The sequence below is a fragment of the Solea senegalensis genome, linkage group LG6 (genome assembly GCF_019176455.1).
Source record: "Solea senegalensis isolate Sse05_10M linkage group LG6, IFAPA_SoseM_1, whole genome shotgun sequence".
Taxonomy (NCBI): domain Eukaryota; kingdom Metazoa; phylum Chordata; class Actinopteri; order Pleuronectiformes; family Soleidae; genus Solea; species Solea senegalensis.
In genome coordinates, this window is record NC_058026.1 from 5,111,435 (window position 1) to 5,131,411 (window position 19,977).

General features: G+C 40.3%; 3 protein-coding genes across 4 annotated transcripts; 1 reads left to right on the forward strand and 2 right to left on the reverse strand.

The window, feature by feature from the left end:
• Nucleotides 1–1,066: 1,066 nt before the first annotated feature.
• On the reverse strand, nt 1,067–5,398 carry LOC122771162 (mpv17-like protein). Its single transcript, XM_044028547.1, has 5 exons — nt 5,103–5,398; nt 3,779–3,849; nt 3,414–3,443; nt 2,868–3,134; nt 1,067–1,985 (listed from the first exon to the last, which is right to left on the reverse strand). The coding sequence occupies exons 1-4, from the start codon at nt 5,392–5,394 to the stop codon at nt 2,889–2,891; spliced, it is 639 nt and encodes a 212-aa protein (XP_043884482.1). The 5' UTR covers nt 5,395–5,398; the 3' UTR covers nt 1,067–1,985; nt 2,868–2,888.
• Nucleotides 5,399–6,373: 975 nt separating this feature from the next.
• On the reverse strand, nt 6,374–9,833 carry ntan1 (N-terminal asparagine amidase). 2 transcript variants are annotated; one of them, XM_044028546.1, is made up of 10 exons: nt 9,602–9,830; nt 9,089–9,191; nt 8,912–8,977; nt 8,718–8,826; nt 8,547–8,620; nt 8,396–8,449; nt 8,258–8,311; nt 8,064–8,161; nt 7,599–7,712; nt 6,374–7,436 (listed from the first exon to the last, which is right to left on the reverse strand). In XM_044028546.1, exons 1-10 carry the CDS (start codon nt 9,680–9,682, stop codon nt 7,266–7,268), a joined length of 924 nt encoding a protein of 307 aa, XP_043884481.1. In that variant the 5' UTR covers nt 9,683–9,830; the 3' UTR covers nt 6,374–7,265. The 2 variants fall into 2 exon arrangements, with proteins under 2 accessions (XP_043884481.1, XP_043884480.1); XM_044028545.1 differs by having other exon boundaries at nt 8,258–8,449; nt 9,602–9,833.
• A 134-nt stretch (nt 9,834–9,967) lies between these two features.
• LOC122771160 (probable ATP-dependent RNA helicase DDX17) lies at nt 9,968–19,180 on the forward strand. The gene is made up of 13 exons (XM_044028543.1): nt 9,968–10,281; nt 10,899–11,058; nt 11,166–11,262; nt 11,425–11,558; nt 11,814–11,879; nt 12,023–12,164; nt 12,672–12,832; nt 13,658–13,830; nt 13,949–14,059; nt 14,141–14,202; nt 14,664–14,723; nt 17,757–17,993; nt 18,127–19,180. Exons 1-13 carry the CDS (start codon nt 10,229–10,231, stop codon nt 18,615–18,617), a joined length of 1,947 nt encoding a protein of 648 aa, XP_043884478.1. The 5' UTR covers nt 9,968–10,228; the 3' UTR covers nt 18,618–19,180.
• The last annotated feature ends 797 nt before the right edge of the window (nt 19,181–19,977 follow it).

Consider the following 19,977-nt stretch of genomic DNA (forward strand, 5'->3'; position numbering starts at 1 on the left):
TTTTGAAATTGTAACCCTTTAAAGGTCAGTTTGGTTTCACATCTCTCAGACAGTTTTTCTATCTAAAAAAAAAAACTACAATAATTTCCATAAAATATCCTATTCAAGGAGTATTTGGTTATTATCATTATCAGGCCCTAAGATGGGTAAGTGATTGGCAGCAACATTGATTTTGATGCATTGTTAGTTTTTCTGCAGTGCCAGATTTAAAGCAAACAAACCTAATTTGTTCCTAGGGACAAAAAACGTCCAATTGAAAATACTATTTTTGATTCCCCATTTATCTTAACATAAAAGAATGCATTATGAAATATCGGACTCTTGTCTCCGGAACTGCAACGTCGGAAAAGATGACAGAAGGCTTTTCTCGAATGGTGAGAATTAAAAAACAGAAGCATGAAAAACTGATGCACTGACAGGGCTCCATGGCTTGTGTTCTTCAGCTCCATTGAAAACATAGGGAGAGCTCTGTGGAGTTAAAGGCTGCTGTCGTCCATCTGCTTCAAGGGTCAGTGTGTTGTAGTTGTAACCATAGAGTCTAGACCAGTGGCCTGCAGTACCGTCACATCCCACTAGTGTAAAGAACGGACATTTAACATCTTGTGTTTGTTTCGAATTTTAACATCATTTTACACGTTTTCTGACGTGAACTGTGTGCCTGCTGTTCAACATGCCGATGTCAAATATCAAGTCAAAGGGCAGGTGTTTCTCCGTAAATAACTATTCTAGTCGCACAAGGTAAAATTAGACCAATGGAATCTGTTGGAGACTTTTTACAAAATTAGACACAAGCCACGAGCCTCTTCTTTCTCTTCCTTTGAAGTTAGGAGCAATAGATGTGACTGCATAAAAACAGAGACTGCATAATAAAGCTATATGCATCACGTAAGGCCTTTTCAAAGTACACGTTGTGCAAAATGTATTCCCACAAGAAAATGAAGGTGTGAGTAATTAATGAACACAAGCCAAAACACACCAAGGATGGTAACAAAACATGACATTTAACATGCGAAGATTAAACCTTATGTGTGTGACAGTTGCTCAATGAACACACGAGTCAAAGATGTTCTTTTTTCAATTTATTCAACAATAAATTATGTCAAATTTGTTTTAACAATTACAATTAATGTAACTTTCATGCAAAATGGGCTCAAATGTGATATCAAAAACCTGTCAAACTTGACTTTGGAAGCAGTAGACATTCTCTGTTGAGTTACACGTTACATAGTCAATCTAATGTGAACAAAATCAATAATTATTATTGAATTGACCTTTCATTTACAATCTCTACAGCAGACGAAAATAAACAGGCAGTCAATTAACAAGAAAGAGAAACTCGATAATATTAAGTTACTGTACTTGAAAGTGTGTGAACAAACAGTGATGTGTTATTAACACAGTAAAACTATAATAAATGCATTTCAGGTGAAAAATGTTTGAATGTTAATGATCTACCTGAGAAGAGAAGACAGAAGTTTATATGCACTGAGCTAAACTCGACCTCCATTTTTTAAGCCCTTGTTGGAGGCAGCTGTTACATTTCAAGAGTCACCATAAAATCTATAATGTCACACTTTCACACAGCAGTAAAACTGTAAAGCAATGTTTTGTTTTGTTTTTAGCAGCAAACTGTTATTAAAAAAAAAAAAATGAGAGAGCGATCCCTTCACAGTATCACATTGACATAAAATATCAGGCAGGAACCAGTTGCACGGTCAAGTAAACGAATGTCTCAGACACACGTACCACAATATTTAAATGTCAATTGATGTAAAAATGTGGGAGACAAGGTGCATTGTGGCCCTTATGCATTTAAAAAAAACACACAAACCTAATAATAAACCCATTTCTGTCGTAATACATGTGATTAATGGTATTTAAGCTATGAGCCTGTGTATTTGGCACTTCTTGTACCAGAACGTGAGCTGGAACCAGAGTCGGCAGCTGTCAGAGATGAGGCGCTGCGGATAACAGTCAAAGCACTTCTGCTAAACAAAGACACATTCAAATGTTGATTATTTTTGGCCCAAATTGGATGAATGTAAACATCTCGGCTGTAGCAGTTAGCTGCCTCTCCACGCAGTTCTCCATTTTTAACCACACTTGTTTTCATTTAGAGCAGAATCAGAGGAATCTGGAACATCGACTGTACACTTTTCAATCAATAGATTCTCTGACCCACATACAGACAGATGTCCTCTGTAATCTTTTCAGTATTTCAGAGAAGAAATAGACTAGGTTTTAATGATATGCTTTGTGAATATTGAGATAAAATGGATGAGATATTTCATCAGAGATTAAGGAAACATGTTAAATTATTCACATTCATGTAGGGCTGCAACGAGTATCTGAATAATAATAATTCATTAATCGAATATTTAGATAATTGTTTAATCAGTTTGAGTGTTTTTTTTTCCAATAATTAAAACAAAAGCTTCTTAAATGTGAATATCTTCTGGTTTCTTTGCTCCATATAACAAAGAAATCTTTAAAACTTGACCTCATTCCCAGGTTTGGTAAACACGATCAATATTTTTCGTAAAATAATCAACAGATTAATCGATTATGAAAATAATGTCTACAACGTTTACTTTAAAGTGCCTTTGCTGCTGTAACACAGTACATTTCTCTGGGGAGGACGACAAGGTGGGACAATGCACTCCAGTATCTTTATTTTGGATTGCAGTACCCGTATTAAACTCTACTTGCATATGTCACATAATTATACTCCTTTACATAAATACATTCCCAAACAACCTGACAACTTTGTCAATCCCAGTAGGACTTAAAGCTCGACCCCTGCCACTGCTGGTGCAACATCAACCACAGGCAGGACAACTGTGTGTTCCCTTTTTTTTAAGTCTCACCTCCATTAAAATCAGTAGTTTTCAGTTCTGTGTAGATTTAGGTGCTTCTGTTCCACCTTTGAGAGCCTCGACCGTGACCTCAGCGTCTGCTTTCTCCTCTGAGCGTTCACATTCTTTCTCTTTCGGGGAGAGGATCCAGGCCAGAGCGGCCGCGGCCGTGCCGTCGCCGCTCTGTTGTGAGAAGCACAGGAAGATGGCCCAGACGAAGGCACAGCAGCCGGTGAAAGTAGTCCGCACATACAGAGGCACCAGGGCAAAGTTCAGAAGCTGAGGGACACAGGTGGAGATTAGCGTTTATTCATGGCTTTTTACTGTTATTTAGTATTTGCAGTAACGTTTAAAATTGTATGAGGATATTAGGTGCAATAACTTTGAGTTATTTATTGTGGTTGAAGTTGATCTACATTACACTCACGACACGATATGTGGTGATTGTTTCTGAGTCATTGGAGAGCTGACAGTTGAGCTCAGGAGATTTTCTTCACAGCAGACAGTTCACAAAATGTTAAGAATGACCATTTATTGACTGGGGATGTTAATGTTTACCTGCATGAATGGCCAGAACATCAGCCCCGTCTGAGCAGAGAGAGAGAGACAAACGGAAACACACCAGTTTTAAACTTCAAAAAACAAACTGTACATAAACCGTCGGACAGAAAACCAACAAATCCACTATTCATCAAGAACAAGCACTTTAAGGATCTGGCTGATTCGTGTACAGAGTTAGAAACCAACAACTCCCAGGTGGTGTCCAAGGGTTGTTCTAAATCTAAAACTTCATTTTATCACAACAAAAGAAGTAAATATAGTGACTAACTATACAGAGGAAATGAAATTATGTAGAACATAGATCATACAAGTTCAAATAGATCTTTTAAAAACAGTGACCACCTGTCTCTGCTGCTGCTCACCTTGTATGTATTGAGGAATTTTGCTCTCCAGTCTTCAAAGATGTCCTCTTTTCCCTCCAGGAGACTGACACCTGGGTGACATGTAGAAATTCATTATCCATCAATTAACTGTTAAAGTAAAATACTGGCATTAAGTGGAAGTAACTATATATGTGTGTGTATGTATATATATATATACATACAGTGTGCATTAATGGAATGAGGAGTGGCAGTTGTTGCGTCAATGAATTCTTCTTTAGTGTTCCTTCCACTTAAAATGTGTAATGACTCCTTACCACTATATGAAGGAGGTGTAGCCAGTTGTGTACATACAGTATTTTCAAAGTGTACGATTTCATTTTGGGTGACTGATGTAAACTACTTAAGACTAAACCTAATATCAGATTCATGAGAACGTAGTAACTATTATTCATCTTCATGTGCCAGATTTTGTTTCATACTACTTTCATGCTGCTGATTGAAATACATTTTGTCATTTTATTAGACAGTGTTATGAGTACTGCACACATCTTCATATATACCCTCACTGGCCACTTTATTATGTACACCTTGGTATGTCATTGAACCTCCTTTCCCTTCAAAACTGCCTTTTTCATGGCACTTTCAACAAGGGGCTGGAAACATTATCAGTTTAATGCCTTATTTGCAATAAATCCATCCACCCATTCATTTTCTAACACTTTATCCTCCACATGAGATTGGGGGGGCTGTCAGGCAATCTCAGCTGACATGGGACGATAGGCGAGGTCACACCCTGGACAGATCGCCAGTCCATCGCAGGGCCACATACACAGACCATTCACTCTCACCTCCTGTGAGTGTCCAATTGCCTAATCCCCAAAACTGCATGTTGTTGGACTTTGGGAGGAAACCCAGAGAAAACAAACACACACACACACACACACACACACAGGGAGAACATGCAAACTCGAGAAAGACCCTTATTCTGACCGGGTCACGAACCCAAGTCTTCTTGCTGCAAAGGCAAGAGTGCTAACCACTACACCAACTGTGTGGCCCCAAACATGCACTAAATTAATAAAACCAAATAACAACTCAACACTATTTAGATATCTAAATATAGGTATAAAATGAATAGTTTATACCCTGCTCAGTTTGCTTAAACCTAAACTGTGTCTTTCATGTGACCTCTGCTAGTCAAGGTTCGTTGGATGACACAGTGAACAACAGCTGATAGTTACACCACGTGACCGGGGCACAAGAGGGCACGCGGGTCACGTTACAAATTGACAGATATGTGATATGTGTAGGAGTTGAGTTAACCGTTTACTGTCCGCTGCGTCCACGCGGTGTTCACACTCACCTGTGTAGAAAACACTGGTCGCCAGCGGCGCTGCTGTGGTCTGGTCCAGCAGCAGCTTCTTCATCACCATCGCGGCGGAGTTGCCCGGAAACTTCCGCTCCAGCAGGCGCATCCAGAAGAAATTGAAGTTGCCATGGAAACTGAAAGCGACCACGGCGACGTTCCGGGTGTGAGTCCAGTCCATTTTGTCCGTGCGCGAGAACCACTGGTGGACAAAGTCCCCGCCGGCGAACAGGCAGCCGTACATTGAGACGTTGGTGAACCACGGAAACCGACGAAACGCATTTTGCATGTTTTTTTTTAAAAGAAAATAACAAGTTAATGACGAAAGCTTGTGCTGTAGCGGGTAAATGAATAAATAGGCGGTCGTTAGCGTTGATACAGCTCTGTCGGATTTTCAGCCCAATAAACCGCGATGATTTTACCTGATGATGATGATGATGATAATAATAAGGAAAAGTCTAAGCTAAGACAGTCTCACGTTTGATGCTTACATGTCGAGTAGAACCAGGCATCAGCGACAACACTGTGATCTCTCTCTCTGTCTGACAGCTACCGGCTCCGTCCAGCGTAAAATCACTACGCCCATTGTGTTTACGTACGTACAAAACTCTGATGAAAGGCGGAGCAACGCTGACAACCACCACCGGTGACTTGTGGATGTATGATAGCACTGAGCTTTCTCTGGTAATGACCCATTTATTTGACTCAGATGTGTTGGAGCAGGGAGACATGTACTCATAAACAGGCAGCAACTTGAAAACTAAAAGTCCAGGACTAAATCAATTTTTTTGTACATTAAAAAATAGTTCAAAGTCCAAAGTGTGAGTGAGAAAATTGTTTGTCAATTTAGAGTTGCTGCCACAGCAACAAAAACGTTACACAAAACAAAGACACAAAAAGACACTGTTCAAACCTCAAAGTTGCTGCCACAGCAACACAAAATGTTACACAAAAGACACTGTTCAAACCTCAAAGTTGCTGTCCTCTATCAATAAGTGTTTTACATTTCAGTAAAGTGTGTTTTTGATTGAAATATATTTCTGCCCCTGTTGTCTCTTCTGTCTCTACCTCACGTCCCTCTTGTCCTTTGTCTCCCCCCCTTTGTCCCCCATTTTTTCTTCTGTTAAAAGGGTTTTCTCTCCACTGTTGCCTCTAGTGTTTGCTCATAGTGTGAACTGTTATGTTTTCTCTTCTCCCTAATAATAATATTATTATTATTATAAAGTTAGTTTTTTGCCTTACTTTGTACAGAGAGCTGAGATTATGCATTTTGTGATTTGCCGCTATACAAATTAAGTTTAATTGAATTTAGGACATTTATCACAGCAAAGTCAGACAAAGTTTATGTGTCCAAACATTGAGTAAACATTAATGTAACGAGCTGAGTGAGAGTAGTCAGTGTTACCAACATCTCATCATGCTCTCTCCCCACCGACTCCATTCACTCGACAAGTGAAACTCGATTTACTGCATTCTATTTAATGACAGATACAGAGTTTCACTGAATGCTTTAAGCACCATGCAACCTTTACAATATGCACAATTCATTAAAAGGCATCAACTGTTTGAAACAGAAAAAAAAGGCTGTTGTAAATTATGAACACATGCAATTTTCTGAAACATACACGTACACAGCATTATATACAACATCTATTGTATGTGATGGTGAATCAAATTCCACTTCACTTATTACAAAGGTGCAATTGGAAGGAAAAATAAACTTTTTTTTTTCCCCAACTCCTCGACAATGCAGTTAATCTGTTTTAACCAAGGTGCCAAAATGAAAGTTCCTCACTCTGTTTTTAAGAGCCACAGAGATGTTTATCTGTAACTGCTTCAGCCTATTAAGTACAACTCATGCATATATTTCCCAAGTAGAAACATTCATTTACCTTTCTTAATTTCAGACTTGTTTCAATAAGGATCAGTGCTTTGATATTGATCTTGACATACAGCAACACAGCAAGAAGTATAAGGTGCAGACTTTGAACCACCTTGCGCTCTTAAGACACAATGAATAATCATGATAATAATAATAAAAAGACGTGGTCGTAATAAAAAGGTGGAAGGGATGCAGTGTATCTAAAGCACTGAGAGGCAAAAAGCAGTTTGGTTCCATGTTAAGGTTAAAAAAGAAAAAAAAAAAAGAGGAACAGGCCTCTACGAGTGGACCATCCTCTCCCAGTCCCCCGTCTCAGTCCTGTGGTAGAGTTGCGGTTGATCCCCAGGAAACAGGCAGTCTGGGTTGGGGTGCTCTAAAAGGAACCGGATGGTGGACTTCATGTGCTGGACGAAGTGAGGCGGTTCAGCCATGGGAGAGGTGGACAGGTACTGGACAGCAGAGAGACAGACCAGGGTCATTCACTGTTTTAGAACAGTCATTTTAGGGTCTGTGTCAGAACAAACCCCCTTCAACAAAATATACAAACTAAAATGTATATGAGGTGAAGTTAAACACCCTTTAAAAAAAAGGCAGTTGCTACCAAGATTTACCCTTAAAATCGTGTCATCATTTTGTGACAACCAGAAGGCAATATCCAGATTTGGAGACCACTTGCAGGGCCCAACTTTTACAAGTCCCCGACTTGAGTCGTAGATGTCGGCCATCTACAGGAGAAAAGAAGCTTTTATTAATGATCTTTAGTGTTGGATATAAATGAGACTGTTCAAAATGAATGTGAGAATTGGCTGCTTTTCTTTGTTTTGTATCTTTTGCCGTTTGAATGTCATCGATTGAATTTGAACTCGCAGACAATCAAATGAACATTTTCTTTTAGATACAGTCAAATTATCTAAATTATTTATTCATTTAAATGGAAAAATGTATTCAATTTATGAATAAGGCAAAAAATCATTAGCCACCGTGCAACTTAAAAAGACGATTTGATACAGTTGAGTAGAATTTCTTTACACACATCCATATGGTTTATACAAAACAAATATTGTATTTGGGATGACCTGTCCGCCAGTGAAAGTCCGTGCTGATCGCAGCTCCTCTGCAGGTCCTTTATAAGGGAATGATGAAGGGAACACTTCCCCTGTTTTAACATTGACACCTACACACAAACAGACATTGACTCAACATATTAATCGTGGCCACAAGCCATCAGTACATTGCAAGTCTCTTCCTTTTTCACAAAGACCACACTTACTTATTCCATACACAATGGGTCTATGAGTCTCATCAACAACAACGTCGTTCAATTCTGCAACAGAGAAAAGAAGCATGAATTGGATGATTGTTAGTGTATTTTTAAGCAAAAATATCAATAAAAAAGCATCGGCATTACCTGTGATGCAACATGTCTCCAGGTGAATTTCCTCTTTCTGTTTCTGAAATGCTGCTGTAAAGGGGGAAAGAGACATTTAAGTTTTTGAAAAGTTTAAATGCCGCCAGTGTCAGTTTTAAATGAAATGTGTGGTATCTTAAAAGGACTATACCAAGAATGTTATGGCTAAGTTTATGGGATGTGTTTGACTCATCGTTAAACCCCCCGACAAGATGGAGCTCGAGTCTAGGTGACACAAAGCAAAGAAAGAACAACAAGCGATTTTTAAAAACTTGAACATGACGCTCAAATTACGTGACGTGATACTTGGCGTGTTTCATACCTGCCCTCTTGACTGACATCGCTCAGTGACATGACCGCTTTCACAAGGAGTGGGATTTCAGACCAAGTGCTGGAACCGTCGCAGTGAGCCAGGCAAACGGCTCCACTTCCTGAGAAATAATACTAAAAGATTCATCAAACTGCACACACACACACACAAACTGAAGGAAAAAAACAAATACAAAGGAACGTTACCAGTGTGTCGCAGCACAACCAAATGGCAGGTGGTGGCATCATCAGATCCAATCACTGAAACACAATCTGAAAAAGGTGTTTAGTGTTATAATCAGGATCCAGAACAGTTAACCTTGCAATGGTAAGACTCCCTCTGTCAAAGATGATTAGTCTCTGAGGAGGACTTGCATCACTCACTGTCTGCTGGTGTTGTTGCAGCAAATTCTCGTTGTTGGACATATAAGAGGCACTTTGGGTCGACAGCAACAATTGGCTTGGAGTGAAATGTTCTTGCATTTTCCTGTGACATTTGAGTAAAACAAAACAAAACAAAACACATTTAACCTTTTAAGCCAGTACACTGGAGGATTCAGCAATAACCAACCAGTATAAACCTTGTGATCTCCACTCAGCTTGCAATCTATTAGGTACACTTAATACAAGTGTATTGTTGCCCCTTTCAGCACAAACAATCAATTCATTACATTTAAAATTAAAACATTTGTCAGGGTTTTTGTCTATAGGTCACCTGCACATAATTTACATATTGTTACACTACTTTTGATGATGACAGGACAACTTTGCTTTATCATCTACTTATTTGAAACTCTCCATTTGGTCACGACCCCGCTGACCCTTTTCCTCTTTAGCATTCACTACCAGCTTATCACAAGGTGACGCTAAATTTAGCCACACTTTGTAGAAACAAACCTGCAAATGTGGATATTTGTCGAACAGATCCGCTGTCGCGTTAAAGCGATCTACTCCTCTATTTTGGATTAACAAAGGCATTTCATTTCCTCACGCTGGGTCCACTCTATAATACGCTGTTTAGCAATAAAAAAAATACTTAATATTTTTACTTCATATCTTTATACAACGCAGAACGATTGCACAACTTCCTGGAATTTCTTCTACTACGGTTTCCTTGAAGAAGAGACTCTCACGCTATGATACACTGCCACCAATTGTTCACAGGTGGGAGTACATTAGGTCCAATTCACCATGTTTACTTAAGTGAACGTTTTTACGCAGTGTCGTCTAAAACGAGTGGGGCTACGTATAATTACTAAGTAAACTTACGTCGTTAAAGAGGGCTGGGGAGAAAGGAACGAGGTGAACGGCCTGCGTAGCTCCGTGACGCATACAGCAATTGCTTAATAAAGTCAATATTTAAGCGTTATTTTCTACTGGTGTGCTTGATTTGCTAAGCTAGTTTAGTCTCGCGCATTTTGTAGAAAACGGTTGCGTTTAATTCGGATATTATTGCAGCAGATAACGTAAGAACAAACCGCGTCAAACGTTAGCTAACGCAGAGTTGAGTGTTGTTTTTCCAACATGAGAGGGGGATCGTCCTATGGAGACAGAGACCGAGACCGTGGACGAGACAGGTAACTTTTGAGTTTATTAAGGCAATGACAAAAAATGTACTTATGACATAATTATTTCTGCATAATATCTCGAACCTACAGGTAGTTTGGCTCGGTGCCATGGTTGTTTTTAGATTGTAGTGAGCAGGAAATCGGTGAAACTCAACGCCTCTTAAGTTGGTTCACTTTCACAGTAAACAGAGACCACACAGTTAAGTATATTGTCACTCTAAAACTGATAAAGGTTAAGTCAAATATTGTCTGTGGGTGGCGCTATGTGACACAGGCCCATCAGAATAGCACTTCTGAAAAATGTACAGCCAAAAGCTCTGTACTGGAACTGTTTTCCTCCCGTAATCCCCCCAATATGACCATCCTCTTATGTTTATATGTTGTATTATTTTGTTGATCCCCAGTATTTTTTTAATATTTAAAGCTTCAGCTAGAAACCTCTAACTAACCTGTGGATTTCTGAGTAATTACCAAAACAGTGTGGTTTCGAAATGACTCCACAGTGAGAAACTGTACTTCGTTATTACTGTGTCCGTTATGCTAAATACCCACCAAAACACCAGACTATTATCTACTTCAATAAAACTGATACTGATTCTCAAACATTCTTGACCAATATTTCTCAGGCCACGATTTTCGTCCATGAGTGGTCGTGGTGGACCCCCACCAATGAAGTTTGGGAATCCAGGAGAGCGTCTCCGTAAGAAGAGGTGGAACTTGGACGAGCTGCCTAAATTTGAGAAGAACTTTTATGTGGAACACCCTGATCTTCAACGCCTCAGTCAGGTAAATTTTGTATTTAATATCAGAATGTATTCAGTAAAATAAATATTTATAGCCATGTATAGCTATGTACTCATTTTTTCCCCCTTATTTTTTTCTGACTTATCCAGTATGAAATGGAAGAGTTTCGCAGGAAGAAGGAAATCACCATCAGAGGCTCTGGCTGTCCAAAACCTGTCACTGCTTTTCACCATGCGCAGTTTCCTCGTAAGTAAACATTACATAACATACAGTGATACATACACTGAGAATTCTTGAATACATATTTGTTTCCACTGACATTACTGTTTGGGTTGGTCTTTGTTGTTGTTTGTTAAGTAAACCAGTGTTGCTGTCTTGTTGACTGACTCATAGCAACTTCTTATACAGAATATGTGATGGATTCGCTGATGCAGCAGAATTTTAAGGAACCCACAGCGATTCAGTGTCAGGGCTTCCCTGTGGCGCTGAGCGGCAGGGACATGGTGGGAATTGCACAGACTGGCTCTGGAAAGACACTGGCTGTAAGTACACATTGGTTAACACAACATGTTTATTACATTAGATACATTTATTGACATTTCACTTAACACATCTTAAGATAGCGAAAGAAACACTGTACATAAATACATACATTATCAAGCTAATTGTACATCAGGAAAAACAGAAGAGTTGCAGAGACAGACTTAAGATAATGTAAAAAAAAAAATACTGATTGGAAATGGTGATTTTACCTTGTGTTCTTACGAACTAATTGTCTTTGTCTTCTCTTTCTGCAGTATCTCCTTCCTGCCACTGTTCACATCAACCATCAGCCCTATCTAGAGAGGGGAGATGGTCCAATTGTAAGTACTGTCACCAAATGTGTTACTCTTACCAAGAGAAAAAAGAAAGAAAAAAAATGTAAGCATTTAATCTGAATTATGGAATTGTGTTACGATCATACAGACACTCTGTGAAACCCTTCCCCCTCTTCGTCTTTCCTCAGTGTCTGGTCCTGGCCCCAACCAGAGAGCTGGCCCAGCAGGTTCAGCAGGTTGCTTATGAGTATGGCAAGTCTTCACGTATCAAAAGCACCTGTGTCTATGGTGGAGCACCCAAAGGACCACAAATTCGAGATCTTGAGAGGGGTACATGAACATTCAGTGCATTATTTTTTAGATTCTGTTAAATAGAACAGTGCACTTATATAATGCTATGGCAGCACTTTAGTGTGTGTGTGTTCAGCACATCAGTGTGTTAAGTCCTGCATGATTGGGGTGCATCTCATCCTCATGTGGTTCAAATGAGTATTACAACAACACTGATTTCATACAGTGTGTGGAAAGTATTTTTGGCCAAAAAAAAACTTTGTACTTTGTACATAAAGCACATAGACATGTATAATTTAGGGAATAACACCTATATCTTAATATGTATTTGAAATACAAGTGTGTAGAGTCTTTAGAGAGTAGAATCTTTTGATGGGATTTCCAAAGCTGATGAGGTTGCCTGTTGGACCTTCAGTAATTGCAGGAAGTCTTGTGTCTGAACAATTTGACAACAATCAGACCATGATGATGATAGTGTGTTGCTGTGCATGGACACCTGTTATCGTGTGAATCGTATTCCAACATGTTTTTTTTGTAAACCTCCAGGTGTTGAGATCTGTATCGCCACACCTGGTCGTCTCATTGACTTCCTCGAGTCAGGGAAGACCAACCTGAACCGCTGCACCTATCTGGTGCTGGACGAGGCTGACCGCATGCTAGATATGGGCTTTGAGCCACAAATTCGCAAGATAGTTGAACAAATCAGGGTAAGAGAGCAGCTTGGTTGCAACAAATATGATTATCTTGATCAGGGCTGTACAATGTATCAAATATCTATTGTTATCGTGATTAAAAACTGAGATAAATGCGTCACCCACATTCTGCCGGGCCGTGTGCCTCCGCAGCAAACAGCGTGCAGCACTTCACTCCTAAAAATTCACATGAATTTCACATGATTAATATTAACGGGCTCAGTGTTTCCGCCATTCATTTGGAGCAATGCTTTTTTTATTTCAGTCCTGTGAGCACAGACACACACACACACACACTGAGTGAAGTGAAAGTTGACGGGTAAACGATGAGTTTAAACCGGGCTGAAATATCGCTCGTCTTCCGTGAACCGGGTAACACAGCTGTGCTGCAGACAAACCTAATTATAAAAGGACATTCAATTACCAATAATGTAACCGAGCGGTTATGAGCACATATACTGTGCAGCTAAAAATAAAAAAGACATATGTTTATGAACATCCGCCGACCAAACCTATTTATTCGTCACACATTCGTCAGCTTCACTCCTCTTATTCATCATCACTTCCTTTCACCCTGGCCTTCAAAATAACAGCCTTTTATGTAAACCTTTTGCACTTGACACTGGCAATAAAATTCCTCAGTTTTAATCTAGTGTATTTTTTTTATATTTATAATTTATCGTCATCTTATTATTTAATATCAATACAAAGCAAACACTTTTATTTCTATTTCTTAATTTATTGGGAGTGATATTGCCACCGCAATATTCAGCAATGTTATCACATATTGTGTGAGTTGCTGTTATCATGCAGCCCTCATTCTCTCCTTCTATCGGTCAGCCTGACAGACAGACGCTGATGTGGAGTGCAACTTGGCCGAAGGAGGTTCGGCAGCTTGCTGAGGACTTCCTGAGGGATTATGTGCAGATTAATATCGGTGCTCTGGAACTCAGTGCAAACCACAACATCCTGCAGATAGTGGACGTCTGCATGGAGACGGAAAAGGACAACAAGTAAGGATTACACAAATATGTGACCTAATATGTTATGATCATATCTGCAATATCATTGTTACAGAACATGAGCTCATTCTTTGACTCAGCTGAAAGTGAGATCTCTCTCTGTCTACAGACTTCTTCAGCTGATGGAGGAAATTATGGCCGAGAAGGAAAACAAAACCATCATCTTTGTGGAGACCAAGAAGCGTTGTGATGATCTTACCAGGAGAATGAGGCGGGATGGGTAAGAATTACTGATCATGTAATTAATGTTTACTTGACAGTAGGTATTTAGTGATTAATAATAAAAAAATGTGTGTTCCAGATGGCCAGCTATGTGTATTCATGGAGACAAGAGCCAGCCAGAGAGAGACTGGGTACTTACAGGTACAGACACATCTAATGCTGCTTCTGGCCTTTTCTTTGTTGTAGATCAGTTTCTTGTCTTTCTTGTCAAGCTTGTGTGTTTTCAACAGTATAGAATACTTAAGCATTCTTCCAAACTCTGTTTGTCAGTGGGTATTTGTTTGAAGTTATTCATTCACCCTCACCTGAGTTTGACCTTAGATCAGCCATGTTGCAGCCCATTTTAAATTCTGAAAGTCATATGAAGACCACCATATCCTTAGATCTAATCTCCGATCAACACACAAGAGCATTGCATCTGTTATTTCTGTGCACATTTTAAAATTCCTAAACAAACGGAGAACAACTTTGAACTTTGAGTGAGGCCTCTGCATATCTAGAGCACAGAAAATCCAGTAAATCCATGATCCATGCTTTGGGAATCGCTGCCTTAGACTATTTATTTATGTTAATATTCCTTTTGTTATTTGTTGAATTCACAGAATTTCGGAGTGGTAAAGCACCCATACTCATCGCTACTGATGTCGCCTCCCGTGGTCTGGGTATGTCACCGCTTCTGTTCGGTTAAAAGCTGCATAATCTCCTTTTTTTCCCCTCTTCTTTTCCTGTAATATTTTTTTTACTAGAATAACACAAGCAAGCCGTGTAAGCCAGAAAATGTTGGCCATTGTTTTTCAAACCTCAATACCATGGTGATCTCAAATGTCTTAGTTTTGTCCACAGACCAAATTATTTTAATGATTTCTTTGTTAATATGGAGCAAATAAACAAGAGAATATTCACTTTTAATTAGCTGGAAAATCAGAGACCCTAATCATTTTTAGTATCATTTAATCTACAGGTACTGTAAGAATACTGATCAGTAAAACCATCTGTAAACCAGCTGTTACAGCAGTTGCTTTTTAATGCTCCATATACAGTTATATACAGTAGATGGCCATGCATTTTTAAGTAATGAATCTGTTAAACTGGACATCACACTTTCCAAAAAAAAAAGGAATAGATAAAATGAGTAGTAAGTGATGCACAATGCATTTAGATCTGCACAGTGTATTTGTTGATGGATTCTGAGTCTGATGAGCGGTAAAGTCCAGTGGGAGGCTGCAGGTCTTCTGCTCCATCTGGTTTATAGTCTGTTTCTTGTTACTGCAGTAAAAAAAAAAAAAGCTTCCTTCATCCGGGGCTCTTTGGCACACTGACTGAGTGGAGGGGTGTGTGGGGCAGATGCTCCTGCACACCTTTTCTCATGTCTCCATTATAGTGTCAGTGCAAATTATCTGATGATTTTTTTTGCTGATATTATACCTTTCATAAAATGATAAATTGTGTAGTTGTTTCATTGAAATTATTCTGCAAAAAAAGGATAGATTAAGTGTCAAATTCTGCAGGAAATATAGCAGCAGCACCAGGAAGGCTAGGCTAGGCTGGCTAAGTTTGACACGTCAGCTGTTAGCAGGAGAAGGGGGATAAGTGAAGTGTCTTTGACTCGCCAAATTTCCTATGACCATATCCTTGTTTTTTTCCCCCTCTTCTCCTCCCAGGGTTTGGCAGCACACGGCAGCTGTATCAGTCTGCGCTGCTGTCACTGCCCCCTCAGTCATGTTAAAGTTGAGGCTTGGCTAGTTTTTGAGGGGGGAAAAATGGCCCCTCTTGGGTATCTTAAGACTCTGCCCCGACCCAGTACTGTTTGTAAATCCGACGAGCCTTCCTTGGGAGCAGCCTGAGGCGCCTGTTTGTCTGCCCATCAGACAGACAGGAGGGAGATTTAGATGGGCTCGTCTGTGTCCAGTCCTGGCCAGGGTCTGAGGAGGGTCCTGCAATGTGGCGAGAGAGCAACAGAACCAGCCGTTTTGTATGTGTGTGTGTGCGCGCGTATGTATGTGCAAGTGTGTGCGTGTGTGTGTGCGTGTGTGAGGCTAAACAGTTCTGCTCCCGTCCGACGTTGCTGGTGTGCGCAGAAAGTGAGGGATGAGTCCCGTCTCCCTCCCTCTCAGCCCCACCCTGTGAACCAGGACTGACTACCTTTGTAAAAACAACATGAAGGGGGTAAGTACCTCACCACCCCTTTCTCTCCTCCTCCATGAGCCCACCATACACTCCCCCTGTACCCATATTATTGCAGCCATTACATATGTATGGATTCTATGCTTACTGTTTGAGTGAATTAATGTGCATACTGTGGAGGATATGTAGAGCCATGTGGAACAGGGTACATATTTTTTTTCTATTAAGAATAGTACCAAAATAACAAGCCCATACCATTCCGTATGGTAAAATAGTACGGTTGGAGCTGGTTTATTTCCACCTGTACCACTGATAGGGCAATGTCACTCCCTTGCGGTTTAAGTATCCCATCTGCAGTCTATTCTCATACAAACCTTGATGTCTTGTTGAGACAAACAGCCACAAACTGAGCAGGAAGAAAAGAGCTGCTGGATGTCCTCTGACTGTCGTCACACCGGTGCAATGTCACGTGACGCACAGCCCACACCCCAAGTAAAATTGTTCTCAAAAAAACCCAGGACTTTACCATTCCAAACGGCACTATAATACTATAATATAACATATTATGCTGTATTTCCATCATGGTACGGGCTGGTCACATATGTGAGCTCACCGGGGCAGGTCAAGACATTGGGGTTGGTGATGAGCATGCGGTTTTTGACTTAAATTATGGCGATTTTTGCTATTCAAAGCCACTGATTGTGAGTTGATAAAGATGTTAAGACGCACACACTTCTGTGTACCTCATCACAGCTCTGCATGGCTACACGGTCAAAACCTGTGTGCTCAACACCAGCCCCAGTCACCTTTACCTGCCCCAGTGAGCTGTCCTATATATACAGCGTTCAAAATTAATGAAATCCCAACAATAAACAAAGAATCCATACATACTAACTGCTGCGGCACGTATGTTAGTGAAAGCTGAGCCCGAGGTGACACAGCTTCCCTCTGTCATGACGGAGGGGAAAGAGAGACGTTTTGTTCAGCAGTTGCTGTCAGAGCCCCACATCTTCTGTAATGAGAAACAGACTGTGTCTTCACCTGTAAACACAATGGTGTGAAGATTAAAAAAAAAAAATCCAAAACAATGTTTGTTTACACCTGAATGTTGGTGTGTGTTTGTGTGTGTGTGTGAAACCCTAAAGTCAAATTCAGCTTTGTACTGGATTGGAAGTGTTACATTAGCCTTACATAAAAATGAAACCTGGGATATGTGGATTTCAGTGTCTGATACAGCAGGTAAGTAACTGTTTAGACTTTTTATTTTTTATTTATTTATTTCAATTTCTGAGGTAAAATATTTGACTTCTTCTAGTATTTGTGTGTGTGTGTGTATATATATATATATACATATATATATGTGTATATATATGTATATATGTGTGTATATATATACATATATGTGTATATATGTATATATATATATACACATATATATATAGATTTCACTCGTTCTTACACACTGGACCTTGAAAAGCCTTTTTTACAGAAAATGTTTGCGTTGCTTGAGCTCAGCATCTTTTCTCTTTTTTTCTTTACCATCTTAAAACCAATTGTTCTTAACCCAAAAGACGTGGAAGATGTCAAGTTTGTCATCAACTATGATTACCCAAGTTCCTCCGAGGATTACGTCCACCGCATCGGGCGCACGGCCCGCAGTACCAACAAAGGCACTGCCTACACCTTTTTCACCCCTGGGAACCTGCGGCAGGCCAGAGACCTGGTACGGGTCTTGGAGGAGGCCCGGCAGGCCATCAACCCAAAACTGCTTCAGCTTGTGGACTCAGGCCGTGGTGGAGGAGGAGGCGGTAAGAACAGCTGGCTACTTTTTCCCCCAATAAAAAAATAGAACTGTTAATCACATTGCAGGACAGAGTAGACTATGTGGTGATAAAATGGTGATCTACAGAGTTGTAATGCTTTTAAATTTGTTTCCTACAGGTGGAAGAATGCGTTACCGTGGCAGCACCGCCAACAACCCTAACCTAATGTACCAGGATGAGTGTGACCGCCGCCTGCGCTCAGGTGGAGGCGGTGGCGGTGGCGGTGGCAAAGACAACCGCAGCGGCTTCAACCGCACCAACCGCGATGGAGACCGCTCCAGCTCCTCGACCTCCTACAGAGACCGGAGCAGGGATCGCAGAAACGGCTTCAGCTCGGGCTCGGATCAGTACCAGAGTTACAGCAGCAGCGGCTATAACCCCCGCAGCAGTGCCCAGTCCGGAGGCAGCGGAGGTCAGGATCAGTCAAGCCAGCCGCAAGGTCAGTTTGGCCAGCCTCCCCCCCCTTCACCTGCAGGGGGTCCGAAGCCGCTCATGGCGCAGCAGTTTGCTCTGGCTCAGCCGTCACTAATGGGCTTCATGGGGCAAGCGCCGTTCCCTTTTTCCTCTCCTCCCCCGCCTACTTCAGGTGCTCCACCTCCTCGAAAGTAGAATTATGAGAAAGGAGCTTTCACATTGGTATAAGGTCCAGCACGGTTCAGGTTCCCTAATGAAATTTTAAACCGAAAATAAAACCGTTTGGAACCTGGTAAGTCAGATCCAAAAATGCTTACTTTATTTTCTCCACAAGAGGAAGGTAGAAGGCAAAGGATAGGAAGAACGTGCAGAGGTCTCTGGAAAAGACAAAAATGTGCTGTATTTACATTAGATTACTAAAAGTGTGCTACAATGCGATCAACTATATCACAGAGCGTTTGTATAAATAACTGGGCCTGAAATGAGCCTCCCTTGTTTCAAAGACCATGTATTGATTAAATGCTCACTGTGGAACGTGGTGAACTTTGGTTCCGCTTAACTTCAGTGAACACGGGAAAACAGGAACCGTGCTGGCGATTGCTGATGTGAAATCACTGTGTGAATTTAGTGCTACTCATGGTGCTCACTGTTATTTTTGTTTTTACTCTTGTTAACTCAAGAGGCAGGGATTTGACAAAGGAGGTAAGGGTTTATACTTTTTATTTGTTTTTTTTTTCTTAAATTTTCTATCTGTAGGTTAAGATATCTAAGACTTCTGTACCCTTTTTTCTTCCTCAGTCAAGATAATCACTACCCAAAGTCAATAAACCCCCCAAAAATGTGGATTTTTCACACATAGTTGTGCTTCTCTCTGATCTAAGGTTTGCCTTTGATCAGCTGTTCATGTACTCATTCAGGCCCTAAAATAATTTCTTATTGATCATGTCACATTCCAGATTCGTATTATTCATATCAGACACTCAGCTGGAGAGGGACAGGGTTTTTTTTTTAAATGTGCTTTTAATTTGGGCTTTGTGTCGTTTTTAACACTGAATTCTCTGCAGTAGTTTGACGCCGTAGAAGCACTGTTAGTTTTTAGTGTGATGGACTATGGCGCTGGATTTAGATCCATTTTTTTTTTGCATGCCTTTATCTTTTTCCGCCTTTCCTGCAGCAAGTCAATATAAATGTATTTACAGTTTAACTCGCATATTATTTCACTTGACAAATCAGCTGACAATCTATTTTTCATGCATATCAGTTTCTCTTTCATTCATTGTGCTCTTTTTACACATTTTTAATAAAAAAAACAAATCAACAAATCAAGTCTTTTTTTTTTATTTGTCAAGATTTTCATCGATCGTATCATTTGTACACCAGGTGGATTTTCCACATAAAAGGCTTTGTTTGCCGTAAATACACATCAGAAGTACATCCTCAGTTTGTACTCAGCAGTATGTATGTGTGACATGTATTGGTAAACATACATGAGGACATAAAGCTTTTATTTATAGTAGGAACATGGATGGAAATGCCCCCGCGCTCAGAATAGATG